We start from the raw sequence: 22,636 nt of genomic DNA, 5'->3' as shown, positions 1-22,636 counted from the left end.
GAGNATGCTGATGAAACTCGCCAGAAGAAACTGTGGAGAAATTCTTAAGAAGGAGTTTTGGAAAAATTATTTAGAAGAAATTTTGAAGATATTCTCTAAACGAAATTATGGAGAATTTCTCGACAACAAATTCTTGAAGCATGCTAAAATAATCCTGGAGAAATTCTTGAGAAGAAATTCTGGAGAAATCATCCAAAAGAAATTCTGGAGGAATTATTGGGAAGAAATTCCGAAGGAAATTCGGAGAATTTATCAAAAAGAAATCCAGAGAAATTATCAAAAAGTAATTGCAGAGGAATTTTTGCGAATTTGCCAGAAGAAATTTGGATGAAACTCGCAAGAAGAAATTGGGGAGAAATTGTTAAGAAGTAATTTTAAAAAAATTATTTAAAAGAAAATCTGAATATATTTTCTAAACGACATTATGGAAAATTTCTCGACAGCAAATTCTTCAGGTATGCTCAAGGACTCCTGGCGATACTCTTCAGAATGAATTCTGGAGAAATTCTCCAAAAGAAATTGCGGAGAAATTCTTGAGAAATTATTTAAAAAAAATTCCTGAGGAATTTTTTAGAATTTGTAAGAAGAAATGTGAGAAATTTCAAATTATTTATATTATATATACATATATCGCTCTCTATAAATGCAAAAATTAAGAGGGGTGGATTAAATTATTTAAATTATATATACATAGTTCGCTCTCTATAAATAGAAAAATAGGGGGTGGCCACATATGGGGTGGGGGTGATAATATTTATATATATCTATAATATATATTTTTCAGTACATATTTTTATATCATGTATATATTTCACATATATCCCTTTCTATGAATAGAAAAAGAAAGCGAGGGGGAAATTCAACAGATCCCAAAATTCAGGTGACTTTCAGGACCAGGAAGGTGGCCCCAGGTGAGCTGGGGGTGATAATATTTATATATGTTATTAATATATATTACTTAGCACATATTCTTATAGAATGTATATATTTGATATATACCATTTTTATGATAAAAAAAACAGGGGAGGGGTGGGATCCAAAGGACGGCAAGATTCACGCGGCGTTAGGGGCTGATAATATTTATATATGTTTTTAATATATATATTTATTATATATTTCTAGATCATGTATATATTTGATATATACCTCGGCCCTGGCGGCATATCCTGATCATCGGAGTGGGGGGGTGGGGGGTGACGATATATAAATAATCGTATATCTATCAGGGACTTGGAACGCGTTACCGTTTCGTTCCCGTTCCTCAGCTAGGAAACGAAACAAAACGGTAACGTTACTGCCAGGAACGAAAAAAAAAAAACTGCCAGGAACGAAACCTTGGAACGAAAGTCGAATGACGTCATCACTTAAGAAAAACTTTTCGTGTAAAAATCGAGTGAGAGTTCCCATTCTAGATTTTTTTTTATTCTAAAAATGTATCCATGTTAGTTAATTACGTACCATAAACCATAAAATATGGCAATTTCTCGTTGCCGAAAACTGAATTTTATGGCATAAAATTATCTGTGGGGATAATTTTATGAAAATTTTGCGGATGCTGGACAGTGATATATTATTTATTCCAAGCAGTCATTCTTTATTATTATTTGTGAAAATTCTCAAAAGTATGTTCTTTATATTTATAATTCAAATCAAACTACAATTTCAATTCTCCAAAAAAATACATGAACGAATCTAACGGTTCTGTTGATGCAAAATTGCTCTAAAATTCCTAAAAGCCTTTTTCTATTTTTAAACTTTTCATCGATTTTTCATCATGGGGAAAAAAAATAAATAAAGGAAAATAAGCACAGTATGGTGTATTTTTTAGGCATCTATTCAGTTTTGCATGAAAAACTGATAAATGATATGTAAATGACCATTGCGAATTATCGTCCAATATTTTTGTATTAATTCTGGTTTCATCGTAAAATTGAAACAATATTTTAAAGACAATTTCAGAAAATAATCGGCCGCAGATTTGTCGGCCATTTGGCGGAGACTCAACCACAAAATTTTATTTGAATTTAATTTCAATTTGAGGGCAATGAGGGCCACGAAATGAAAGTCAGATTTCATGAGTCAAGTTTCACGCGAAAGTGAATTTTCATGAGGCCCACGTGGGCTATGAGGGCCACGAAGTAGAACTCACATTTTATGAGTTCCACGACGGCAACCAGGGCCACGGAGAGAAAGTCAAATTTTATGAGGCTCACGAAGGCAATGAGGGCCACGGGGCGAAAGTCAGATTTCACGAGGGTCACAAGGACAACGAGGGCCACAAGGGGAAAGTCAAGTTTCACGCGATAGTCCAATTCTGAGGCTCACAAGGCCCACGAGGGCCACGACGTGAATGTCGAAATCCACGAGGGTCACAAGGGCAACAAGGGCCACGAGGAGAATGTTGAATTCCTCGAGGTCCACGAGGGCCACGAGGGGAATGTCAAGTTCCATGAGGGCCACGAGATGAATATCAAATTCCACGAGGGCCACGGGGCGAAAGTCAGATTTCACGAGGCTCACAAGGACAACTAGGGCCCCGCAACGAAAGTCAAACTTCACGAGATTCACAAGGGCTGTGAGGGCCATGACAAAAAAGTCAAATTTTATGAGGATCACAAAGGCAACGAGGTCCACAAGGGGAAAGTCAAGTTTAACGCGATAGTCAAATTCTGAGGCTCACAAGGCCCACGAGCGCCACGAGGTGAATGTCGAAATCCACGAGGGTCACAAGGGCAACAAGGGCCACGAGGAGAATGTTAAATTCTTCGAGGTCCACGAGGGCCACGAGGGAAATGTCAAGTTCCATGAGGGCCACGAGGTGTATGTCAAATTCCATGAGGGCCACGAGGTGAATGTCAAATTCCACGAGGGTCACAAGGGCAACAAGGGCCACGAGGAGAATGTTAAATTCTTCGAGGTCCACGAGGGCCACGAGGGAAATGTCAAGTTCCATGAGGACCACGAGGTGAATGTCAAATTCCACGAGGGTCACAAGGGCAACAAGGGCCACGAGGAGAATGTTAAATTCTTCGAGGTCCACGAGGGCCACGAGGGAAATGTCAAGTTCCATGAGGACCACGAGGTGAATGTCAAATTCCACGAGGGTCACAAGGGCAACAAGGGCCACGAGGAGAATGTTAAATTCTTCGAGGTCCACGAGGGCCACGAGGGAAATGTCAAGTTCCATGAGGACCACGAGGTGAATGTCAAATTCCACGAGGGCCACCGGGCGAAAGTCAGATTTCACGAGGGTCACGAGGGTAACGAGGGCGACAAAGGGAAATTCAAGTTTCACGTAATAGTCAAATTTAATATTAATGTATTTCGTTAATCACGCGATAGTCAAATTTTATGAGGCTCACGAGGACAATAAGGGCCACGCAACGAAAGTCAAACTTCACGAGGTTCACGAGGGCAGTGAGAGCCATGACAAAAAAGTCAAATTGTATGAGGATCACAAAGGCAACGAGGTCCACGAGGCGAAAGTCAGATTTCACGAGAGTTACAAGCACAATGAGGGCCACGAGGCGAAAGTCAGATTACACGAGGGTCACAAGGACAACGAGGGCCACGAGGGGAAAGTCAGATTTCACGAGGGTCACAAGGATAACGAGGGCCACGTGGGCTATGACGGCTACGAAGCGGAACTGACTTTCCCCTTGCTTATTTTCCTTTATTTATTTTTTTTTCTCCATGATGAAGAATCAATGAAAAGCTTAAAAATAGATGAATGCTTTTAGGAATTTTAGGGGAATCTTGCATCTGCAGAACCGTTAGATTCGTTCATGTATTTTTTTGGAGAATTGAAATTGTAGTTTGATTGGAATAATTAATAAATATAAAGAACATACTTTTGAGAATTGTCACAAATAATAACAAATAAGTAATGGCTGTTTGGAATAAATAATATATAACTGTCCGGCACCCGCAATATTGTCATAAAATTATCCACACGGATAATTTTGTGTCATAAAATTCAGTTTTCGGCACAGAGAAATGCCATATTTCATCGTTTATGGTACGTAATTAACTAACATGGATACATTTTTAGAGTAAGAAAAAGTCTAGAATGGGAACTCTCACTCAATTTTTACACGAAGGGTTCTTCTTCAGTGATGACGTCATTCGACTTTCGTTCCAAGGTTTCGTTCCGGGTGGTAACGTTACCGGACTTTCGGTACAGGGTTTCGTTTCAGGCAGTAACGTTACCGGACTTTCGGTACAGAGTTTCGTTCCAGGCGGTAACGTTACTGGACTTTCGGTACAGGGTTTCGTTCCTGGCGGTAACGTTACTCGAGTTTTGTTCCAGGTTTAGTTTCGTTCCCCACTGCGTTCCTTGGAACGAAACGGAAAAACCGCAGTTTCGTTTCGTTCCAGAGTTTCGTTCCAAGTCCCTGAGTTCTTACACGCAGAACCCGCATTTTGAGCCGTCGTTCGAGATGAACAACCTCCGCGATCTATTTCATTTTCAATGGGTTACCTTTCGAAATTTGTCAAAAAAAAATGAAGTGAGCNAAAACCGCAGTTTCGTTTCGTTCCAGAGTTTCGTTCCAAGTCCCTGAGTTCTTACACGCAGAACCCGCATTTTGAGCCGTCGTTCGAGATGAACCACCTCCGCGATCTATTTCATTTTCAATGGGTTATCTTTCGAAATTTGCCAAAAAAAATGAAGTGAGCGAGAGAAAATAAGAGATTTTGACTTCTCATAAATTGAAATCAGCTGGATCAAACTCGAGTTATTGAACTGAAATAAAAGAACCAAAAAAAAATCCTATCTAAAATTTTGATTTTAAAATATACCTGAAAATATACATATGTATAAAATGTACATAGGGGTATGTAATAGAAAATAGAGTTTGAGAAGAGGTATAAATGTTATAAATANCGTCGTTCGAGATGAACCACCTCCGCGATCTATTTCATTTTCAATGGGTTATCTTTCGAAATTTGCCAAAAAAAATGAAGTGAGCGAGAGAAAATAAGGGATTTTGACTTCTCATAAATTGAAATCAGCTGGATCAAACTCGAGTTATTGAACTGAAATAAAAGAACCAAAAAAAATCACATCTAAAATTTTGATTTTAAAATATACNCCCGAGGAATCGTGGAGAAATTTTTGAGAAGAAATTATAAGAAAGTTTTCAGGGAGTAATTGTAGGAAAGTTTTCAAGGAGTAATTGTAGGAAAGTTTTCAAGAAATAATTGTCTGAAAATTCTCGAGAAGAAATTGTAGAAGAATTCTAGTGAAGAAATACTGAAGGAATTCTTGAGAAAAAATTCTACAGGAATCCTTGAGGAGAAATTCTGGGGAAACTCTTGAGAAGAAAACCGGGAGGAATTCTCAAAGAGAAACTCTGAAAGAATTTTCGAAGGGAAATTCTCGATTAAAAATTCTGGAGAGGGTATTCTGAAGAGAATCAAAAAAAAAATTCCGCAAAAAGTTTTGCGGAAAAATTCTGGAGAAGCTCGTAAGAAGAAATTCTGGAGAAACTCGCATGCAGACATTCTCGAGAAGTTCTGCCGGAATCCGGGAAAATAAATTCCGGTAAAATTCTCAAAAAAAAACTCCGGAAAAAATCTTAAAAATAAATCCTTGGGAAATCCTGGAGAACACGTACGAAAATTTTCAATAGATAACCCTAAGGAATTCTATAGGAATTTCTATAGACTTTCTATAAGATTTCTATTGAATTTTCTATACGTTTTTAGCCGTTTCTTTTGACGTGTTCGATAGAAAATTTTTTAGAGAATGTTTATAGAATTTCGTTGTCTATAAAATTTTTTCGGCTCAAATTTTCAAAGTTTTTTCATTCGATTTTTTTGAAGAGAAGAAAATAAAAAATATCTCAAAAAAACTTAGAAAATTTGAGTCGAAAAATTCTATAGAAAAATGAAATTCTATTAACTTTTTTTTCTATTGACAATTTTCTAGGTAATATTTCCTATCGAACATGTTAATAGAAACGACTAAAAACGTAGTGAAAATCAAATAGAAGTTCTATAGAAATTCCTTTTTTAGGGTTTCCGATTCGAAATTTTAGTACGTGATATATTTCAAAACCATGGATGCATATTCTCACCCATATCTTATAAATGGCCACCCGCCTCCCCCTCCCGCCACGAGAGTCACCTGAACCTTGATGTCCTTAAAATTTCCGCCAGCCCACCCTAATTTTCTTCATTCATAGGAAGGGATGTATATCAAATTGATACATAACTTAGAAATATGTACTAAAAAAAATTTGTTTGAAACATATATGAATATTATTACCCCCACCCCATACGGGAACCCAGTGGCGCTGAACTTTGTCTGAATATTGATGGCATTCTTTCATTATTTACCCCCCTCCTTTTGATGTTTCCATTTATGTTGAGAGATATGTATATATATTGTACATGATATAGCAATATGTCATAGGAAATATATTTCAAAAATATGTATGAATATTCGCGACATGCCCGTACGGAATAGAGTATAAATGCGACATATTTGTCAATTTTAGGTAATCAAATATATCTTCCATATATATTACACATATGTCGCATAAAAATATCCACATATATGTTTTTCCGCGGTGAGCGATGAGCGTCAACGACATACATTTCAAAAACATAAATAAATATTACCGCCCCTCTGACCCTGAATGTCGCCTGAATCTTGGCGGCCTTTGAATACCCCCCCCCCCCCATTTTTTATCATTGAAAGGGATATATACGAAATATATACATAGTATAGAAATATGTACTAAAAAATATATATTTAAAGGATATATAAATATTATCACCCCCACCCCATAAAGGCTCCCCCCGGCCCTAAATCTTTGCGTATTTTGAATACCCCCCTCCCATTTTTTTTGTTATAGAAACGGATATATGTGAAATATATACATGATATAGGAATATGTGCTAAAAAATATATATTAAAAGGATATATAAATATTATCACCCCCACCCCATACAGGCTCACCCCCCCTGACCCTGAACGTTGCCTGAATTTTCACCCCCCCCCCCTCGCCCTTCTCATTTTTTATGTAGAGATATATGTATATATAATGTAGATATCAGTATATCATCAATATATCATTAGATAACGAAACATATATGATGATAAAATATAATAATATTCTCACCCCTCAACCATACGTGGGGTCTCCACCCCATACATCAATACCTTGCGCGATATTTGACCACCACCCCACTTTTTGAAATTCTATTTTCCCGCCGCGCCCGTGTACCAGGCCAAACGAGTCAAGAAGTCGATACTACCGCCATCTCGCGGTATTTTCCCTACAGGCCTGTATTACCCTCCAGTATACTAGTAATTATTTTATTAAACTAATGAATAACAACACAATTAACCATCGGATTACCTATATATAATTAATTAATTAATTTTTACATTGTTTTGGGACCTCCCCCCATTGTTTTAACCCCAAAAACAACTGCCCCAAAACTGCCCCGTAACTGAGGGGCAAGATACTCGCCAGGGTAGAAAGTTATAAAAAAACTCCAAACCGAAAACTCCATCATCGATACACTCTTTAGGTGCTCCGACAAAATTTTAGAATATTCTAGACTTTTTTAGCATTCACCAGGGTCACTATGTTCATAGAAGTTTACTCCCGTTACCCTTTGTAACATCAAACGGACTTTCGTAAATGTCAAATAAGGGATTTTGACCCTCTTGATCACCGTAGCCTATGTGGCCCGTATGGCCCTAAAGGCTAGAGACGTGGAATGACCCACCTCATTGTTAGTCGATACGCTGAAGTCAAAAGGTATGAAATAGATGTAAAGTCTTGAAACTTGGGTATGTTATATATTTTGATGTGCTGAAAACGAATGTGTTTTTTTTGCCAATAAGTTAGGCCTTCAATAATTATTAGCAATTTAATTGTTTAAATGCATATATTGCCACCATTTAGTTTCGCATAAAAAAAAGTTTCAAATAAAAAATGGTCTTTGACATAAGAGTGCAGAGAACACATGAGGCCCCCCCTTCCTCTCTCCAGAACCGCCCGTCGCTGAACTCTTAACTCTGACGACAGTTAAGAGTTCAGAGAGCACACTCGTCGACACTAAACTCTCATTTTTAATGATAGTCAAGAGTTCTGAGAGCATATGAGACCCCCACCCCCTACCTTTACCCAGAACCTGCCAACATTGAACTCTTAACTCTAATAACAGTTAAGAGTTCGTAGACCACACGAAACCCTCCCCCCCATTCAACTGCGAAAAATATTAAGAGTTTGAAGACAACCTAAAACCCCCCGAAACTGAAGTCTGAACTGTGAAGACTTCAGAGAGTTCCCATAACCCCCTGGAACTAACTCTCAACTGTTTCCTGTGCTTCGATTCCAATGGAAGCACCAAGTTGGGATTGGTGTCATTCATATTATTGTCAATTATTGAACATGAGTGCCACTGCTACGATCATGTTGTGGCGGCTGAGGCTCAACCAGAACTCAGCGTTACCGACGGAGCTCGCCCTCAGCGCCAACGACGCAAACAGATACTAGTCCCGCGATCGGGCTAGCGGAGCTTCACGAAATCATCCGAATTATTATTATTATTCATCGCATCTCATCTAACCCACCATATCTGTGGCGTCTTATCTTTTGTATTCACTATTAATTATCCATTGATTGGACTGAATAAATATAAGTTGTTTGTGATAAACAGATCTCTACCTTCTTTATGTGAGACCTCATTATCTCCATAATGTTTCCGACATTCCCGCCATCTCTTGAGTTTGCTTCGATCGCATTTCTTCACTTTGTCTATAGGCGGCTCTACGAACTCATTCTAGCTTCTACCCTACCAACCGAAATCGTTACATTTTCAGAAAGTTACATTTTCAACCTATTCCGTTTCTTACCGTCGAATTGTGTACAGATATCGTGGGGGAAATCTAATTATTATTAAGAACGAGAATAAACAGATTCCACAAAACAGTGACTAGATTATTAGTTGCTCGTAGTGAACTGCGAGTAAATTATTACACATTGTATTAAATATGACCTCTATATTCCTATATATTCTCATACGGTTTTCATACTCACCAAAACTGTTACCTATCGGAAAAATACGCAGTCACAAGCCTCCTTAGGAATATCGACGCATTTTTTATAGTTTGTTATAGACTACATCCTAGACCACACTCTCGATGGCTTCTATCTAGATCAATCAAAATATGTATACTCATTCATACGATGTTTTCGAGATATTTCTAATTTTGCTCCTTTTGCCTAAATTCCTTGTACGCGCGATAACTCAAGGAAAAATTGAGGTAGGAGATTGAAATTTAGCATGATTGTAGCTCTTATAATACCAATTCTTTTTTTTTTATCGTTATTTTACATTGCTTCGACCCGGTTAGGGTATACTGCGATGATGATCAAGACTTTAAATGGTTAGATCGCACTATTCTACCCGGCCGGGATTTCAACTCGGAACCTTTCGCAAACCGCCAAATCAACTCAATCATAGTAAATTGGTATTTGATTACTAATATCAATTCTCATAGAATCAGCGAAAAACTAATAAATCAAGTTTTTAAAAGAATTCCAAAAGGAATGCAATAATAGACTTTTCTGGCGAATGCACTAACTTTTTTATATGAATCTCATTCGTACGTGTTGTTTTCTCCAAGCTTTTCTGCAGAAAAATTGTGACACAATACTAATATTAATATAACATGATAAAAATCATGTACTGTTCCTCGCCTGAACTAACCGTGGTTCATTGGGGGGGGGGGGGGATGAATAATTAAACCCTTTGGATTTCTGGTTCTTTTATTTACTCTTTTTTTCTTTTCTTACTTTCGTGGAATTAATGTAATAAACTTGGATTTTATCAAGACGATTCGTTAAACCCCTGTAGAGACATCACTCAGGTGTGGCTTCTTCGATACGACAGATAAACCGAATAAATCAATCATGAGCTTTCTTTTGCTTCCGGATGGAAGCATTGGAATCGACCAAATTTAAGTTTTGCATTTTTTGGGTTATATCAACCCATTATCATCCAAAAAGTTCGAAAATGCAATTTTTAGAACGCGTCCGTATCCCCTCCACCATTCATTGAGAAAAAAAAGAACGGGGCAAAATAGCTTCGTTACTAATTTTCAAAATCTCCCTCCCCCCCACTCCACCTTTATTTATTTAAGGAAAAAAAAGGGGTAAAATNCGTTACTAATTTTCAAAATTCCCCCCCCCCCCACTCCACCTTTATTTATTTAAGGAAAAAAAAGGGGTAAAATGGGTTTGCTACTAACATTTAAAAATTAAGTCACCCCCCCCATTCATTGAGAAACAAAACAACGAGGCAAAATGGGTACGTTACTAATTTTCAAAATTCCCCCCCCCCCTCCGCCACTCCATCTTTATTCATTAAGAAAAAATAACAATGGGGTAAAATGGGTTTGTTACTAATTTTTCAAATTGTAACTCATCCCCCTCTGCACTGAGAAAAAAAACCATGGGGCAAAATTCGCCCCCCCCCCCACTCCATCTTTATTCATTAAAAAAAAACAATGGGGTAGAAAGGGATTGTTACTAACTTTTAAAAATTAATACCCCCCCCCCNATTAATGCCCCCCCCCCCCTCCCATTGATTGAGAAACAAAACAACGTGGCATAATGGGTACGTTTCTAATTTTCAAAATTCTCCCTCGCCCCTCCATCTTTATTCATTAAGAAAGAAAATAATGGGGCAAAATGGGTTTGTTTCCAATTTTTCCAAATTAATGCTAAATTTTTCTATAGGAAACAAATTATTCAAGAAATCGAAATTTAACTTCTGCCATTCGATGGAAGGATCATTGAAGTACTTTCAGTAAAAATTTCAAAATTTAATGGAAAATTTAAGAACATATTTACCGGAATTTTCCTGATTTCTTTCAATTTTCAGGGAATAACTGAACTGAAATTCACAGTTCACTTCAATTTTTCCATGAAATTTTGAATTTTCAATGACCAAATTCCTTGAAATTTCAGTAGAGCTAAAATGCGATAAAAATTTCCGAAAAGTATACGGGAAATATTAGCCAAAATTTTTTAACAGTGTATTCTAAAAAAACGTGAATTTGTGTAATCTAACAGTAATTTTAATAATTCATTATATTCTTATCATCCAATTATTTAAAAAATTGGTGGTTATTCGTGAAATTCAGCACTTCCATTACAGAATGTCAGAAAACTAATAGCAATTGCACATGTCACAATTACTCACGATTTTATTGACCACAACGGGTAGTATGAAGGCTACAAATTTGTTGTTCATGCCCCTTAATAAAACATCCATCGAGAAAAGAGGTAAAATGGAGTGCAAATAAAGTAACATTTTATTGTACAACAAAGCCTATATCTGATTGCAATATTTGACATTCAATTTTAGAACCTTATTATGATATTAGAATCTTTCACCATACGAAGTCTGCATTTTTCTTCTTATCAACAATCAATAATTGCCTCCATATGGAGAATAGAGTTATAACTCTGGAATAATTCCCCCAATCATTTTGAAAATAGCTAATTCTATCAATTTGGCCCTTCATATGGAAATCTGAGATGAGACTCAAAATTACATTCGTAGTATGTCCCTTTGAATTGATTCAAACGACTTCAATAATAAAAAATTGCATCGACAATATTACAATGTTTTCGATATTAAACGATATTAACATATGAAGGCTTTACAATATTTTTTTTATCACTAATAAATAATTGCCTTCATATGGAGAATAGAATTATAACTCTGAAATAATTCTCTCAATCCGTTTGAAGACATCAATTCTATGAGTTTCACCCTTCATATGGGTCTCACAATATGAAACTCAAAGTTCTCCTCGTAATATGGACTTCTGAGATAATTCAGGCGTCTACAATAATAAAAAATTACATCAACACGAAGAAACCCTAGAATCATTCTCCCAATTTCTTCACTGACACCGCCTCCATCAGCTCAATATAATCCTTAACATCATTCTTGTACATTGTAATAAATTTATGATTTCTCTTGACATTCTTTATGAGATTCTTGATATCTGATTTCCTGAAACATAAAAATCGCCATTACTTCATTTATCACATTATTATCACACGTACGAAAAAAATCCATCGAAAAAATCTATTGAATTTCAATTTATTTTCTATCGAATATAACTTATTCTATTGACATATTTTCTGTAAAATTTTCTGGTCTAAAAAATTTCAAGTTTTTCGTTTAATTTTTCGAATGATAAAAGAAAAAAAACGAATGTAAAAAACGAAATTTTGTGTCGAGAAATTCCTATAAAAAATGTCTCAATACAAAAATTTGTATAAAAAGATGAAATTCTACTGATTTTTTTTCTATAAAATATCCTCGTGCAAGCGCTCGGAATTTTGTAATCAGCAAAACTTGACACGATCGTTTGTTTGGAGAGGAGCTTGAGGGAAATACCCGATTAATTTTGAAGCTCGAGGGGTATTTGTCAGATTATTATTCCCAATCGGATTGTGGTCAATGAGAGTCTAGTGGTCAACATCAGCGCGTCAATTGCTGGAAAATTTGAATAAATTATGTTAATAGAATACATTGATTTGAAAATTAATGTTATTCTGTTATTAAATCTTCATGTTTCATTGACAATTCAACCATAACCCATTGCATATTGGCAATTTCATAACCATTTTCCCACTAATTCAATGTCACCCTCATGAGATTTACTATAATATTTTCAATGAAATTCCAAAAAATTTCTAACAGTGTAATCCGATTTCCGTAGACTGCCAAAGACAAGATTCGATCTGAAATGAAACGAAAAAATTAAGAGCTACAGTGGACTCTCGCTTGTTGCACGCTCATTAGTTGCTCGTTTTTCGCAGTAATCTCCTCGGATACTCGAGTGCTGCCCCCCACTCTCGGCCGTCTTATTGCTTTCTTTTGTCCTCCGTCCGTAACCACAGAGGTCTAGATAATTTTATTCGAAAATAAAACTATTCATTCCCTTTCATTTTTCTGAGAACTTGGATCGGCATTGGTTGAGGAGTGGGGGCTGTTTTCATTTCTTCGAAATGCTACCCCTACAGCCCTTTCGATGAGCAGCTAGCGAGAGTCTACTGTACTGCGAAATATTCAAAAGCTAGACGGAAATATCTGAAATAAAACTGTTGGGTAGCATCTCATACTGCGCTTTGATTATTGAAAATCCGGTTGGGAAAAATAATGTATAAAATTTCTTCGTGTGTGCATCATTATTTTCCTATACCTTACACTGCCAATGAAGCACCTAACATCGATGTCGTCCGGTCCAATCTCATTGAAGGACTTAACGTTGATGGACACCTCAAGAATAGTATCTGCTGATTTTGACATCACGAGGAAGGATACCCTCTCCAACGTAATCTCCATTTTATTTGACCGATACAGTTTCTTCAATTCGTCGTAAAAATCGTAGATAAACCTGACGTTTTCAGTGACCCTTTCAATGAGTGGTAAAACGTCATCATAACTTATGAACTGCTTCTTCAATTCATCCGTATTGATCCTATCTTCAATCAAGCGATCTGTCATTTTGAGAATTGAGGGCTCAATGCCAGCTAACCTAGTTAACTTATAAAGATTGTTGATCCTCGCCATTCCACCTTCATCCTCAGGAACAATAAATGTAGCCCCGAAGGTAAATCCCGTCTTCTTAAACTCCACAAAGACTCTGTCTTCTGAAATTGTAAGAGGCACCCACAGACAATCCCCGGACGCCCGGTCCTCTAAACTCTGTTTCATTGACTCGAATGCACTCAATTCAACTTTATCAACTTCCATCTGAGAATCATGGGCAAGTACCTCAGGAGAAGATTCTGGGGATTTATTTTGCATGTCAGCCATTTTCTGACGCATGATTTCCTCCATTTTTCTGGACTTTTTGATCGCCCTGACTAGTGCATCATGTTCTCTTACGATTTGGGCACGACGAGATAATTTCTCGGGGATCTCCACTTCTCCTTTATTCTCTGAAAGGTGCTCTAGACTGGGATCAGATTTGTCTACTGTGTCATCCTTGTCCTTGCTCACTCCATCCATTTCCTCTCCCACTGCATCTCGTCGGGAAATAGATGGAACCGAAGTCGTTTCTCTCTCTCTAATATCAAACTCTACATTCACCTCATCATTTACAACATTAACATGATAATTGTCTGACCTAAACCATTTTCTTCTTTCCAAAACCGTATCTTCAACCTCTCCAGCATCACCTGTTTGTCCTTCTCCATCATCCATTTTGGATTGATAAGTAACAACAGTATTCTTATTGAACATTTCAACTCTCACTTGACCATCTATTTCCAAAGACTTGCTTGATGACTGATTGGTGATGACATACGTTTTTGATTTCTCCACCCGTTGAATCACTTCCTCTTCTTCTTCCTCATGCTTGCGGATTGTGTGAGTCTTCCTGCGATCAACTGCAGGCAACTCTTCCTCACTAGCAACGGATGTCGACAGGGTACTTCCCTCTGGAATATTGTAGGTCCTCCGTTTCCTCGCGATTTCCTCCTCTTCGTTATTCTGAAGCACTCGAGTCCTTCTTCTCATCTCGAAATTGCTGATTTCCTCTGTGAATTCTGTCTCTGGTATCGGCACCGGGCGAAAATCACACGTAATCTCTTGATCCCCAAGTCTAATTGCCTCAGCATCTTGACATAAAAGTTCCCCTTCAACATGTCTTTTTGGTCTTTCATCTCTCAAAGACACTCCTTCATTACTCCTGTTGGCCTCTATCCTTGGCAAGCTGTTCTCATCACTGACGCTGTCCGCAAACATGAAAGATGGGGCTTCAATGTTCTGCAGGTCCGAAGATAATAATGCTCCATGATCCTCCAGAGGTTTTGGAATAGCCCCTGTCAATTCGAAAGTCACATCTTCGAGATTTCCTCCGTTAATCGTAGGTCTCGATCTGATGGTGTCAGCAAATTCCTCGGAGGCTTCTAATGGAGTTGGAGTGGAATCACTCACCTCTTCATCTTGCCGTTCAAACAGTGGTCTAGCCACTGGATGCATCTTTGACTGCTCCCCGGGGGGTGTGCGATTCTCCTTGAATGAATTTGAAGACTCGACTCCGGACGATTCAGAAGGATCAGACATTACTATTGGGATTGGCGTGCTAGCTTCTACAGGCATATTCACATCTTCAAGTCTTGTTCGTCTGATAGACACCGGAATGCGACATTCAGTAATCTCCATGGAATCATCCTGACGAGTGTTTACGAAACGGTCGAGTTGAGGTCCCATGCGGCAGGTAAACTCCATCGATTGATTCTCAAGATTCGGCGAAGAGGCTCTGCCTTCAGGTTCGTGAAGATGATGGAGATTATTCTTGTTTTGTTGAGCATGATCTTGACGAGATGTTGAATGACAGCTACTGGTTAAGTTTTCGTGATGATTCTGATTGAAAAACTGAGGAGACTTGGTTTCTGAGTGAAGAAGACGATGAAGGTCTTGACCACAATTCTTCGGAAATTGCACACCTGATTGTGCAGCTATGCACTCCATCGATACATTCTGCAGATTCGGGGAAGATAATTCAGGAGAGTCTGGATGGAGGAGACGATGCAGAGCGTCCCGGTCCTGCTTCGAAGGAGCCTTCTTAGAAGATGAAGCGTATTCTTTCGAAGATTTTGGTCGAGGACTGGAGGTAGTTGAATCTCTAATATCTTTTGTTGAGATGACACCGTAAGGACGTTTCAGCGATGGGATGGCTTCTGTCAACTCCATCAGGGAGTTCTGGAGTTGTGCCTGCGGACGGACAACCTCGGTCATCTCCATACCTCCTTGGTAGAACAATTGGGTTCTGTCTTCAGGTTCGCTTGTCGGCTGCAGACGATTAATTGCTTCCGTCATCTCCATCCCTCCTTGATAGAAGAATTGATTTCTGTCTTCAGGTTCGTTTGTCGGCTGCAGATTATTGATTGCTTCCGTCATCTCCATCCCTCTTTGATAGAAGAATTGAGTTCTGTCTTCAGGTTCGTTTATCGGCTGCAGAGAATTGATTGCTTCGGTCATCTCCATGTCTCCTTGCTTAAAGAATTGGGTTCTGTCTTCAGGTTCGCTTGTCGGCTGCAGACGATTAATTGCTTCCGTCATCTCCATCCCTCCTTGATAGAAGAATTGAGTTCTGTATTCAGGTTCGTTTATCGGCTGCAGAGGATTGATTGCTTCGTTCATCTCCACGTCTCCTTGCTTAAAGAATTGGGTTCTGTCTTCAGGTTCGCTTGTCGGCTGCAGATGATTGATTACTTCCGTCATCTCCATCTTTCGTTGATTAAAGAATTCGGTTTGGTATTCAGGTTCGCTTATCGGCTGCAGACGATTGATTACTTCCGTCATCTCCATGCCTACTTCATTGAAGAATTGAGTTCTGTCTTCAGGTTCGTTTATCGGCTGTAGACGAGTTATTGCCTTCGTCAGTTCCATTCCGCTCTCATCTAGGTTGTCTCCAGTTGGTGGGAAAGATGGAGTTATTCCTTCTGTCATTTCCATTTCATCAGAGTTCAGAACACCTGTGATGGTTGTAGGAGGATTTAAGACGGATGGGATATGGCCAGTCACGTCGACTTCGTGATGGAAAAACTGAGTCTTTTCTTGGGTTTCTGATGATGGGAGAATTGATGACCTCAGATCATCGAGGTTTAACACACTCTTCCTGGTTGAGGGAGTCCCTGCACTCTCTTCCATGTCTCTTGATGAAGGCTTTAATACCTTGTTTGCTTCTTCATCGTGTAGTATACTCCATATGGACTTTTGTGCTAATACTGATGTCACATTTTTAGTCTTGTCTCTAGGTTCCATGCTTGACAGAACTGATGACAGGGCTTCCGTCATCTCCATCCCATCGAAGGCACTTCTTCTGGGTTTCGTGAGCTTAGATGGGATGACTTCTGCCCTTTCAGGTTCATCCTCAGTGAAGTCAAGGCATTGAGAGTCTGTCAAAGTTAGTGTGCGATCTTCTGATTCATCTGCAGAAGGATTTTTTGATTTTTCTGTGGAAGAAGGGGAGTTTTCGTCATCGCAGTAGATAGCGAATTTGTGAGAACTGGAGGGAATCCCCGGGGAGAGCTGCGGAAGGGGAATCATCTCATCACTTGGCTCTGATAGGCTCGCCATGGGATTCATCGGAATGTTTTCTTTTTCTAGGAGGAGGTCGGGGTGCTGTTCTATCCCGTGGGGGCCTACGAAGTTTAGATCGAGAACTGGGGTTTTTGGGTGTTCGAAGATTAGGGAAGAGTCAGAGTCACTCAGGGAGGGGAGGGGAAAGGGTGGGGGCGCCGGGTGGATTGGCGGTTGATGATTCTCGTCGTGGTGACTTCTCGCCATGTGAGAGCTGTCGCTCTCCTCGTAGGTGTTGTCCCAGACTGTGCCCTGCTCCATAGAGTCGCAGAATTCTCTGAGGAGGAGGGGCTTTAGTTAGTGGACTGTTCTGTTGATTTTACCCACTCGGGTCTGACTAACGAATGATTACAGGGGCTATTCAAATATTAGGGGAGACCGGGGAAAAGAAAATGGGGAGGTAAAATGGAATGCGGGGCAATATGAAATAATGTGGAAAACGCATCACACGCACAGTTTGGTGGGCTTTTTTTTGCTCTATTTCACTTCCAAAGCGACAGATTGAGATTAGGTTTCGTGTTTTTTTATTTTCATTTGGATGGAATTTTCTCCGTAGGTTTTCTATCTGCGGACCAAGTACTGATGATCATTTTTTCGATACTGAATATGTCCTCTTCATGTATTTTTGACACGAAAAACCTCGCTAGTATGTATTCTACTATTATCCAGAATATAACAAACAACTCAGCGGATATTTACATGAGTACAGTGCATGTGCGCTAGTGCAAAATTGTTATAGTTCACATTTGTTGATTGATTCATACATTAATTTGTTCATAACAATTTTTGTTCTTTCGTATACCCTCTCGGGTTTTAACGATTTTTTGTTCCCTTCTCACCCCTCCAACCCCCTGTACAGCATTCGCTGAGGACCAAGGAAAAATCTCACTTGAGGGAAAAGGCTTGACAGTTGTCCCTTGCGAGACTCCCGCTCAGAGAATGAATCTGTAAGAATTAGAGAATTAAAAAATGATTTTACGACCCCCCCTCCCCCCACCGTCCGGAATCATACCCGAGTCGTCCGCGTGCCAAATTTGTTCATAATATGTTCTGTTTGATAAAAATTAAACGAAATGAGTTGAAAACGTTATTGTTTTTAGATAAGGAAATACATGAAAAGGTTCGATGAGGTTGTGAATGGAAAAAATTATAACTGTTTCATTTTTCCTCGAATTTTATTCTGCCCTGGTCTCCCCTGCGTCCCACTTTTTTGATCATTTCGGACCTCTCGTTCCCCCTCTGCCACAAGCTATCGTAGAAACCTCTTTGTATATTACCTCAATATGAACAAATTTTCTGATTTGAAAAACAAATTGTCGGGATGGAAAATTGATTTTTTATGTATCACGCACGAGAAAATGACGTAATCCTTGAAAATTGTAGCTCTTCAATAATTTTTTAGATGGAAAAAATTATTTTCCAACGTTCCAAAATGAAAGTTTAAGTTCAGAATCTAAAAATCATATTTAACATTGCGACTTTGAATTGAATTTGAAATGATGTTATTCATGAGGTTTTGATTCATATTAGAAATTCAGAAACACGGAATTTTTTAGTCTTCAATAAATGAGGAAACTTCAATAACTTCAATTTTGTAGTTATTCATAGAGTTCAAAGCATGAGTCACATCAATGTTTGTGATTTTGTAACATTTTCATCACATTTCCCTGAAATCAACGGAGTTTTCAATACTAAAACCTAGTAAAATTCTGTATAAATTCTCTAATATTGCAATAATTGTAATTTGAAATTGAAGAAAAAATTGTCCATCAAGGTAATTAATTACTGCGATTACTATAATTCATAGCAAAACATGTTATTCAATACCGAATAGTCAATAAATTTAAAAAATCCAACAATATTAAAACTATCAGGGCTGAAAAATTTTGTTATTCCGGCACACCTGTATCATCTTTCGAACGTGATCTTGGTTGTTTTTTTCATTTTGCTAATCCGAAATGTTTTCCAATTGCCATTCAGTTTTACATAGCCTTGGAGCTCCCAAAAATTATGATTCTACAATCAAAAAAAATTGAAAAAAAAAATGAACATTTTCAACGAGCATTCGTAAATAATATTGAGAATATTGGGAAATAAATCCGATAGAGAGCAAATTGCAAATTAATAATTTACTATATCTAATGGCTGTTAGTTTGTCATTTGTCACAGTAACTAATCTTTGTCAGATCGTTAGTTGCCATGATAAATTATCCATTTACAATTTCCTCTCTATCAGACTTATTTCTTAATCTTTATTAGAACGGACTTTCGAAATGCTCTGTTATTTTTCTACATTTTTTGATTGTACAATCATAATTTTTAGGCACTTCTGCATGATGTAAAATTCAATGAAAATTATAATATATTTTAAATTATGAGGATGGAAATAATCGAGATAACGTTCTAAATATGATCCATCTGGGCCTCAAAAGAGGAAAACAAGTGGAAAATTGCTTTTACGTTAATACAGTATAGTGTTTTACTAATAAATTAGCAATGTGCTTCCGAACGGTCATTTTGCAGATTATGTGGTTTTATAGTATATAATTCATCGTTTCATATCATTTTATTAAATTCAATTAAATTTCTTCTCTAACCAATTGTATTATATATTTAATTTGGTTTAATATTTGATGAAATTTCAAATATGAAATAACATATTTCTATACCATCCTTTTATTCGATAAAAGTAAAGTTGAAGTAGGTCGTTTTAATGGTAAATGAATCAATTTTAACCTTTCTTTTTTTTATTCAAATAATCAGTGGAAGCAAATTGTACAGGAGATGCAAAATCAACAAACTTTTAAATGTTGTGAAAATAATTTTAGAATTCTTTAATAAATCGAATGGAATATCTATATTATGAATTCGAAACATCACATTTGAAGAAACCATCAGAAAGTTCAGTTTCAAAGCAATTTACGAAGAATTCTGAATTCACAAAAATCATCATAAAAATTAAGGATGTTCTACACCCTTTCTGCCAAAATTCACGTTTTTTTAATTTTTCTGGCAAACTTATGATGGAATTGACGTGAAAAAATATAACGTTTTTGCGTTTTGTCATTATTTAATGACTGACGAAATTTTAAGGTGGTGCGAACATTTTCCTGCGTTTTCTCTAAACTTTTAAAAAGAATCACAAAACTGTAGAAAAAACGCATGAAAATTATCGCACCACTACGCAACTTCGTGAGCCATTAAAGAATGACAAACCACAAAATCGTTATATTTTTTCACGTCACTCCCATCGATAATTTGCCAGAAAAATGAAAACAACGTCAATTTTGGCTAAAAGGGTGTCGAACATCCTTAAACCAACAAAGATAGGTATCGTAACGATCTTTCAATTTCGACAGAATGGCTTTGAAACTAATATTTTCAGCCATCATTGAATGAATTTAGAGCATGATATACAAAGATATCCTCGGAATTGTAATTTTTATAAAATACAAAATTTTTGAAAATTATTCTAAAAATCAAAACAACAATTAGATCGTCTTCATCTTCGAACTCGGTCAAAGAAAAAATCACATCTCCGAAATGAGCTGTTAAAAAACTTTGAAAAAATTGAAAGATAGTTTTTCTAGCCCCCCAATCGTAGAAAAAAATCGAGATCAAATTCCAAGAGGGTGAGGATCAGTCGTTAACTCATTTGACATGGAATACCTCACGTGCAATTCAAGAGCAATTTCTCACTTGTCTTCCAAGACAACGAAAATATTACTCACTTGACATGTTTTTTCTCAGCAAAACTAACTCTCCTCTTCAATCTCGATGGTGTAGTTTCAGTTGATGATGCTGCAGATTCCAGAGATTCCAGTGGATTTCTCGATTTTGGACCTTTCAAAATCTAGGTAAAAATATAAGACCTTATGAAAAAAATCCCAGAAATTTAATTAAACTAGCAATATAGTACATTTCGATACTAGGGCGTGGAGAACTTTTCTGGCGAATATGATTACAGAACTCGCCTTCGGCTCGTTCTGTAACCTCATATTCGCCAGAAAAAGTTCTTCACTTCCGTGTATCGAATAATATTTTTTGACACGAAGTGCGTGGGCGGTGAACGCTTCGCTCGTTCGTGAAACAGCGCCTCACGCACTGAGTGTCAAAAAGTTAATTCATGAAATGATTTCGCGGAGTAGCTAATCAACACCATAGGGACTTTATAAGGAATCTGTAATATTTTTTAATCCTCTTAAAAAATGAAATGAATGAAAAATATTGCCCACTATTTAGCTTCAAATTTTTCGCCACTAGAATGATTTAAAAAACAATTATTTTAAAATATTCTACGTACTGAGAGTGATCGACGAGAGTTTTTCTCCAATTGCGAAGGATTCCTGGAAATAAAAATGAAGAATTCACAAAATCAGGTTTTGACACATCCCACACGCAATTCAATCAAGATGATTGTCATTCATTCATATTAATAATTTATTTCAATTAACCTGTGACATCCGAAGATATGATTGGTTTTCCTACACAATTGGGCGGGAATCAAGACAATTGAGGTTAGCTACCCAAACATACTTAAATAACTCCACAAAAACCAAAACCATGCACTAGAAAAGAACCAAAACTTTAGAGATTTGTAATCCGTTTCAATCTGATCGATTAAACGAATTGATGTTCATCAAAAACTATTTTTTATCGTCATTTTTGGATCCTCAAACATTTGTGTCAATCCGTAGCGTCACAGAGACACTAATTCTCACAACTTTCCCGGTAAAACCCAGACCAGGACCAGGAACGATATTCCTTCACCACCACTTGAAACGATCAGTCAAAAGACAACAATGAACACGCAATAATGTATACTCACATCTTATTAGTTTTATCTCGCTCTTTTGTTTTATATAAACAACTTTTGAATTCAAACGGTTTTTTCAGAGGCCGATCAGCGCCATGAACTATAACGGCGGTCATTTTCAGATATAGATTGAAATACAGTAGGAAAAGTAGAGTAACAGCTGCGAAAGTGGCTCTGCTTTCTCTAATTTTATCATCTTTATTATAATCAACTTCCACTATTAACGAAAAAAATCCGAATGAAGAGAAATAACGGCTAGTTTTTTTTCTATATCTAATTTTATAACCTTTATAATCGACTTCCACTATTGAGGTCAAAGAGGATAGACCTGAGTAGAGGCCCGGATCGGGGGGTTTGACTGACTCCAAAAAAGTTAGTTGGTACCCCACGGGAAAGGCGGCGTTCCGGTCGAATTGTCGGTAAATGTGAGTCGGGTGCGTGGGTAACTCGGCACTCGGCAGTAGCAGTCCCGCTGTGACAGGGATAGGCTTGGAGGGGGATTTTTGTCCTCCTTGTACTCAATGTTTACTTTGTTTTTCAGTTGATTTATTCGCCGACTAATTAATATTAAGGGTGAAACAAAGACTCTTCAATGGAGGATTAAATTCCCCATCCATTAACCCCCGTTTCATCCCTTAATCTCTGCAATAAAAAAATTAATATTGCGACGAAAGT

General features: G+C 37.5%; 1 protein-coding gene across 3 annotated transcripts; it reads right to left on the bottom strand.

The window, feature by feature from the left end:
* Positions 1–11,321: 11,321 nt before the first annotated feature.
* LOC107042860 lies at positions 11,322–22,299 on the bottom strand. 3 transcript variants are annotated; one of them, XM_015264066.1, is made up of 6 exons: positions 22,248–22,294; positions 21,974–22,178; positions 21,449–21,491; positions 20,877–20,998; positions 13,253–17,422; positions 11,322–12,054 (listed from the first exon to the last, which is right to left on the bottom strand). In XM_015264066.1, the coding sequence occupies exons 2-6, from the start codon at positions 22,075–22,077 to the stop codon at positions 11,925–11,927; spliced, it is 4,569 nt and encodes a 1,522-aa protein (XP_015119552.1). In that variant the 5' UTR covers positions 22,078–22,178; positions 22,248–22,294; the 3' UTR covers positions 11,322–11,924. The 3 variants fall into 3 exon arrangements, with proteins under 3 accessions (XP_015119552.1, XP_015119551.1, XP_015119553.1); XM_015264065.1 differs by having other exon boundaries at positions 21,974–22,299; XM_015264067.2 differs by having other exon boundaries at positions 11,915–12,054; positions 13,258–17,422; positions 21,974–22,299.
* Between the last annotated feature and the right edge of the window lie 337 nt (positions 22,300–22,636).

This window comes from Diachasma alloeum, unplaced genomic scaffold (genome assembly GCF_001412515.2).
Source record: "Diachasma alloeum isolate Michigan unplaced genomic scaffold, Dall2.0 Dall_scaffold_00532, whole genome shotgun sequence".
In the NCBI taxonomy this organism is placed as follows: Eukaryota; Metazoa; Arthropoda; class Insecta; order Hymenoptera; family Braconidae; genus Diachasma; species Diachasma alloeum.
This window is presented reverse-complemented; position numbering and strand designations above follow the sequence as displayed.

What these genes read in the sequence shown, in the direction of transcription:
- LOC107042860 (XM_015264065.1), bottom strand. Translation starts at nt 22,077, where the DNA reads ATGACCGCCGTTATAGTTCATGGCGCTGATCGGCCTCTGAAAAAACCG. An exon ending in GCTGAGAAAAAACATGTCAA is followed by an intron (nt 17,423 to 20,876) that starts GTGAGTAATATT and finishes CCTCCTCCTCAG; the next exon opens with AGAATTCTGCGACTCTATGG. An exon ending in TGCTTCATTGGCAGTGTAAG is followed by an intron (nt 12,055 to 13,252) that starts GTATAGGAAAAT and finishes TTTATGTTTCAG; the next exon opens with GAAATCAGATATCAAGAATC.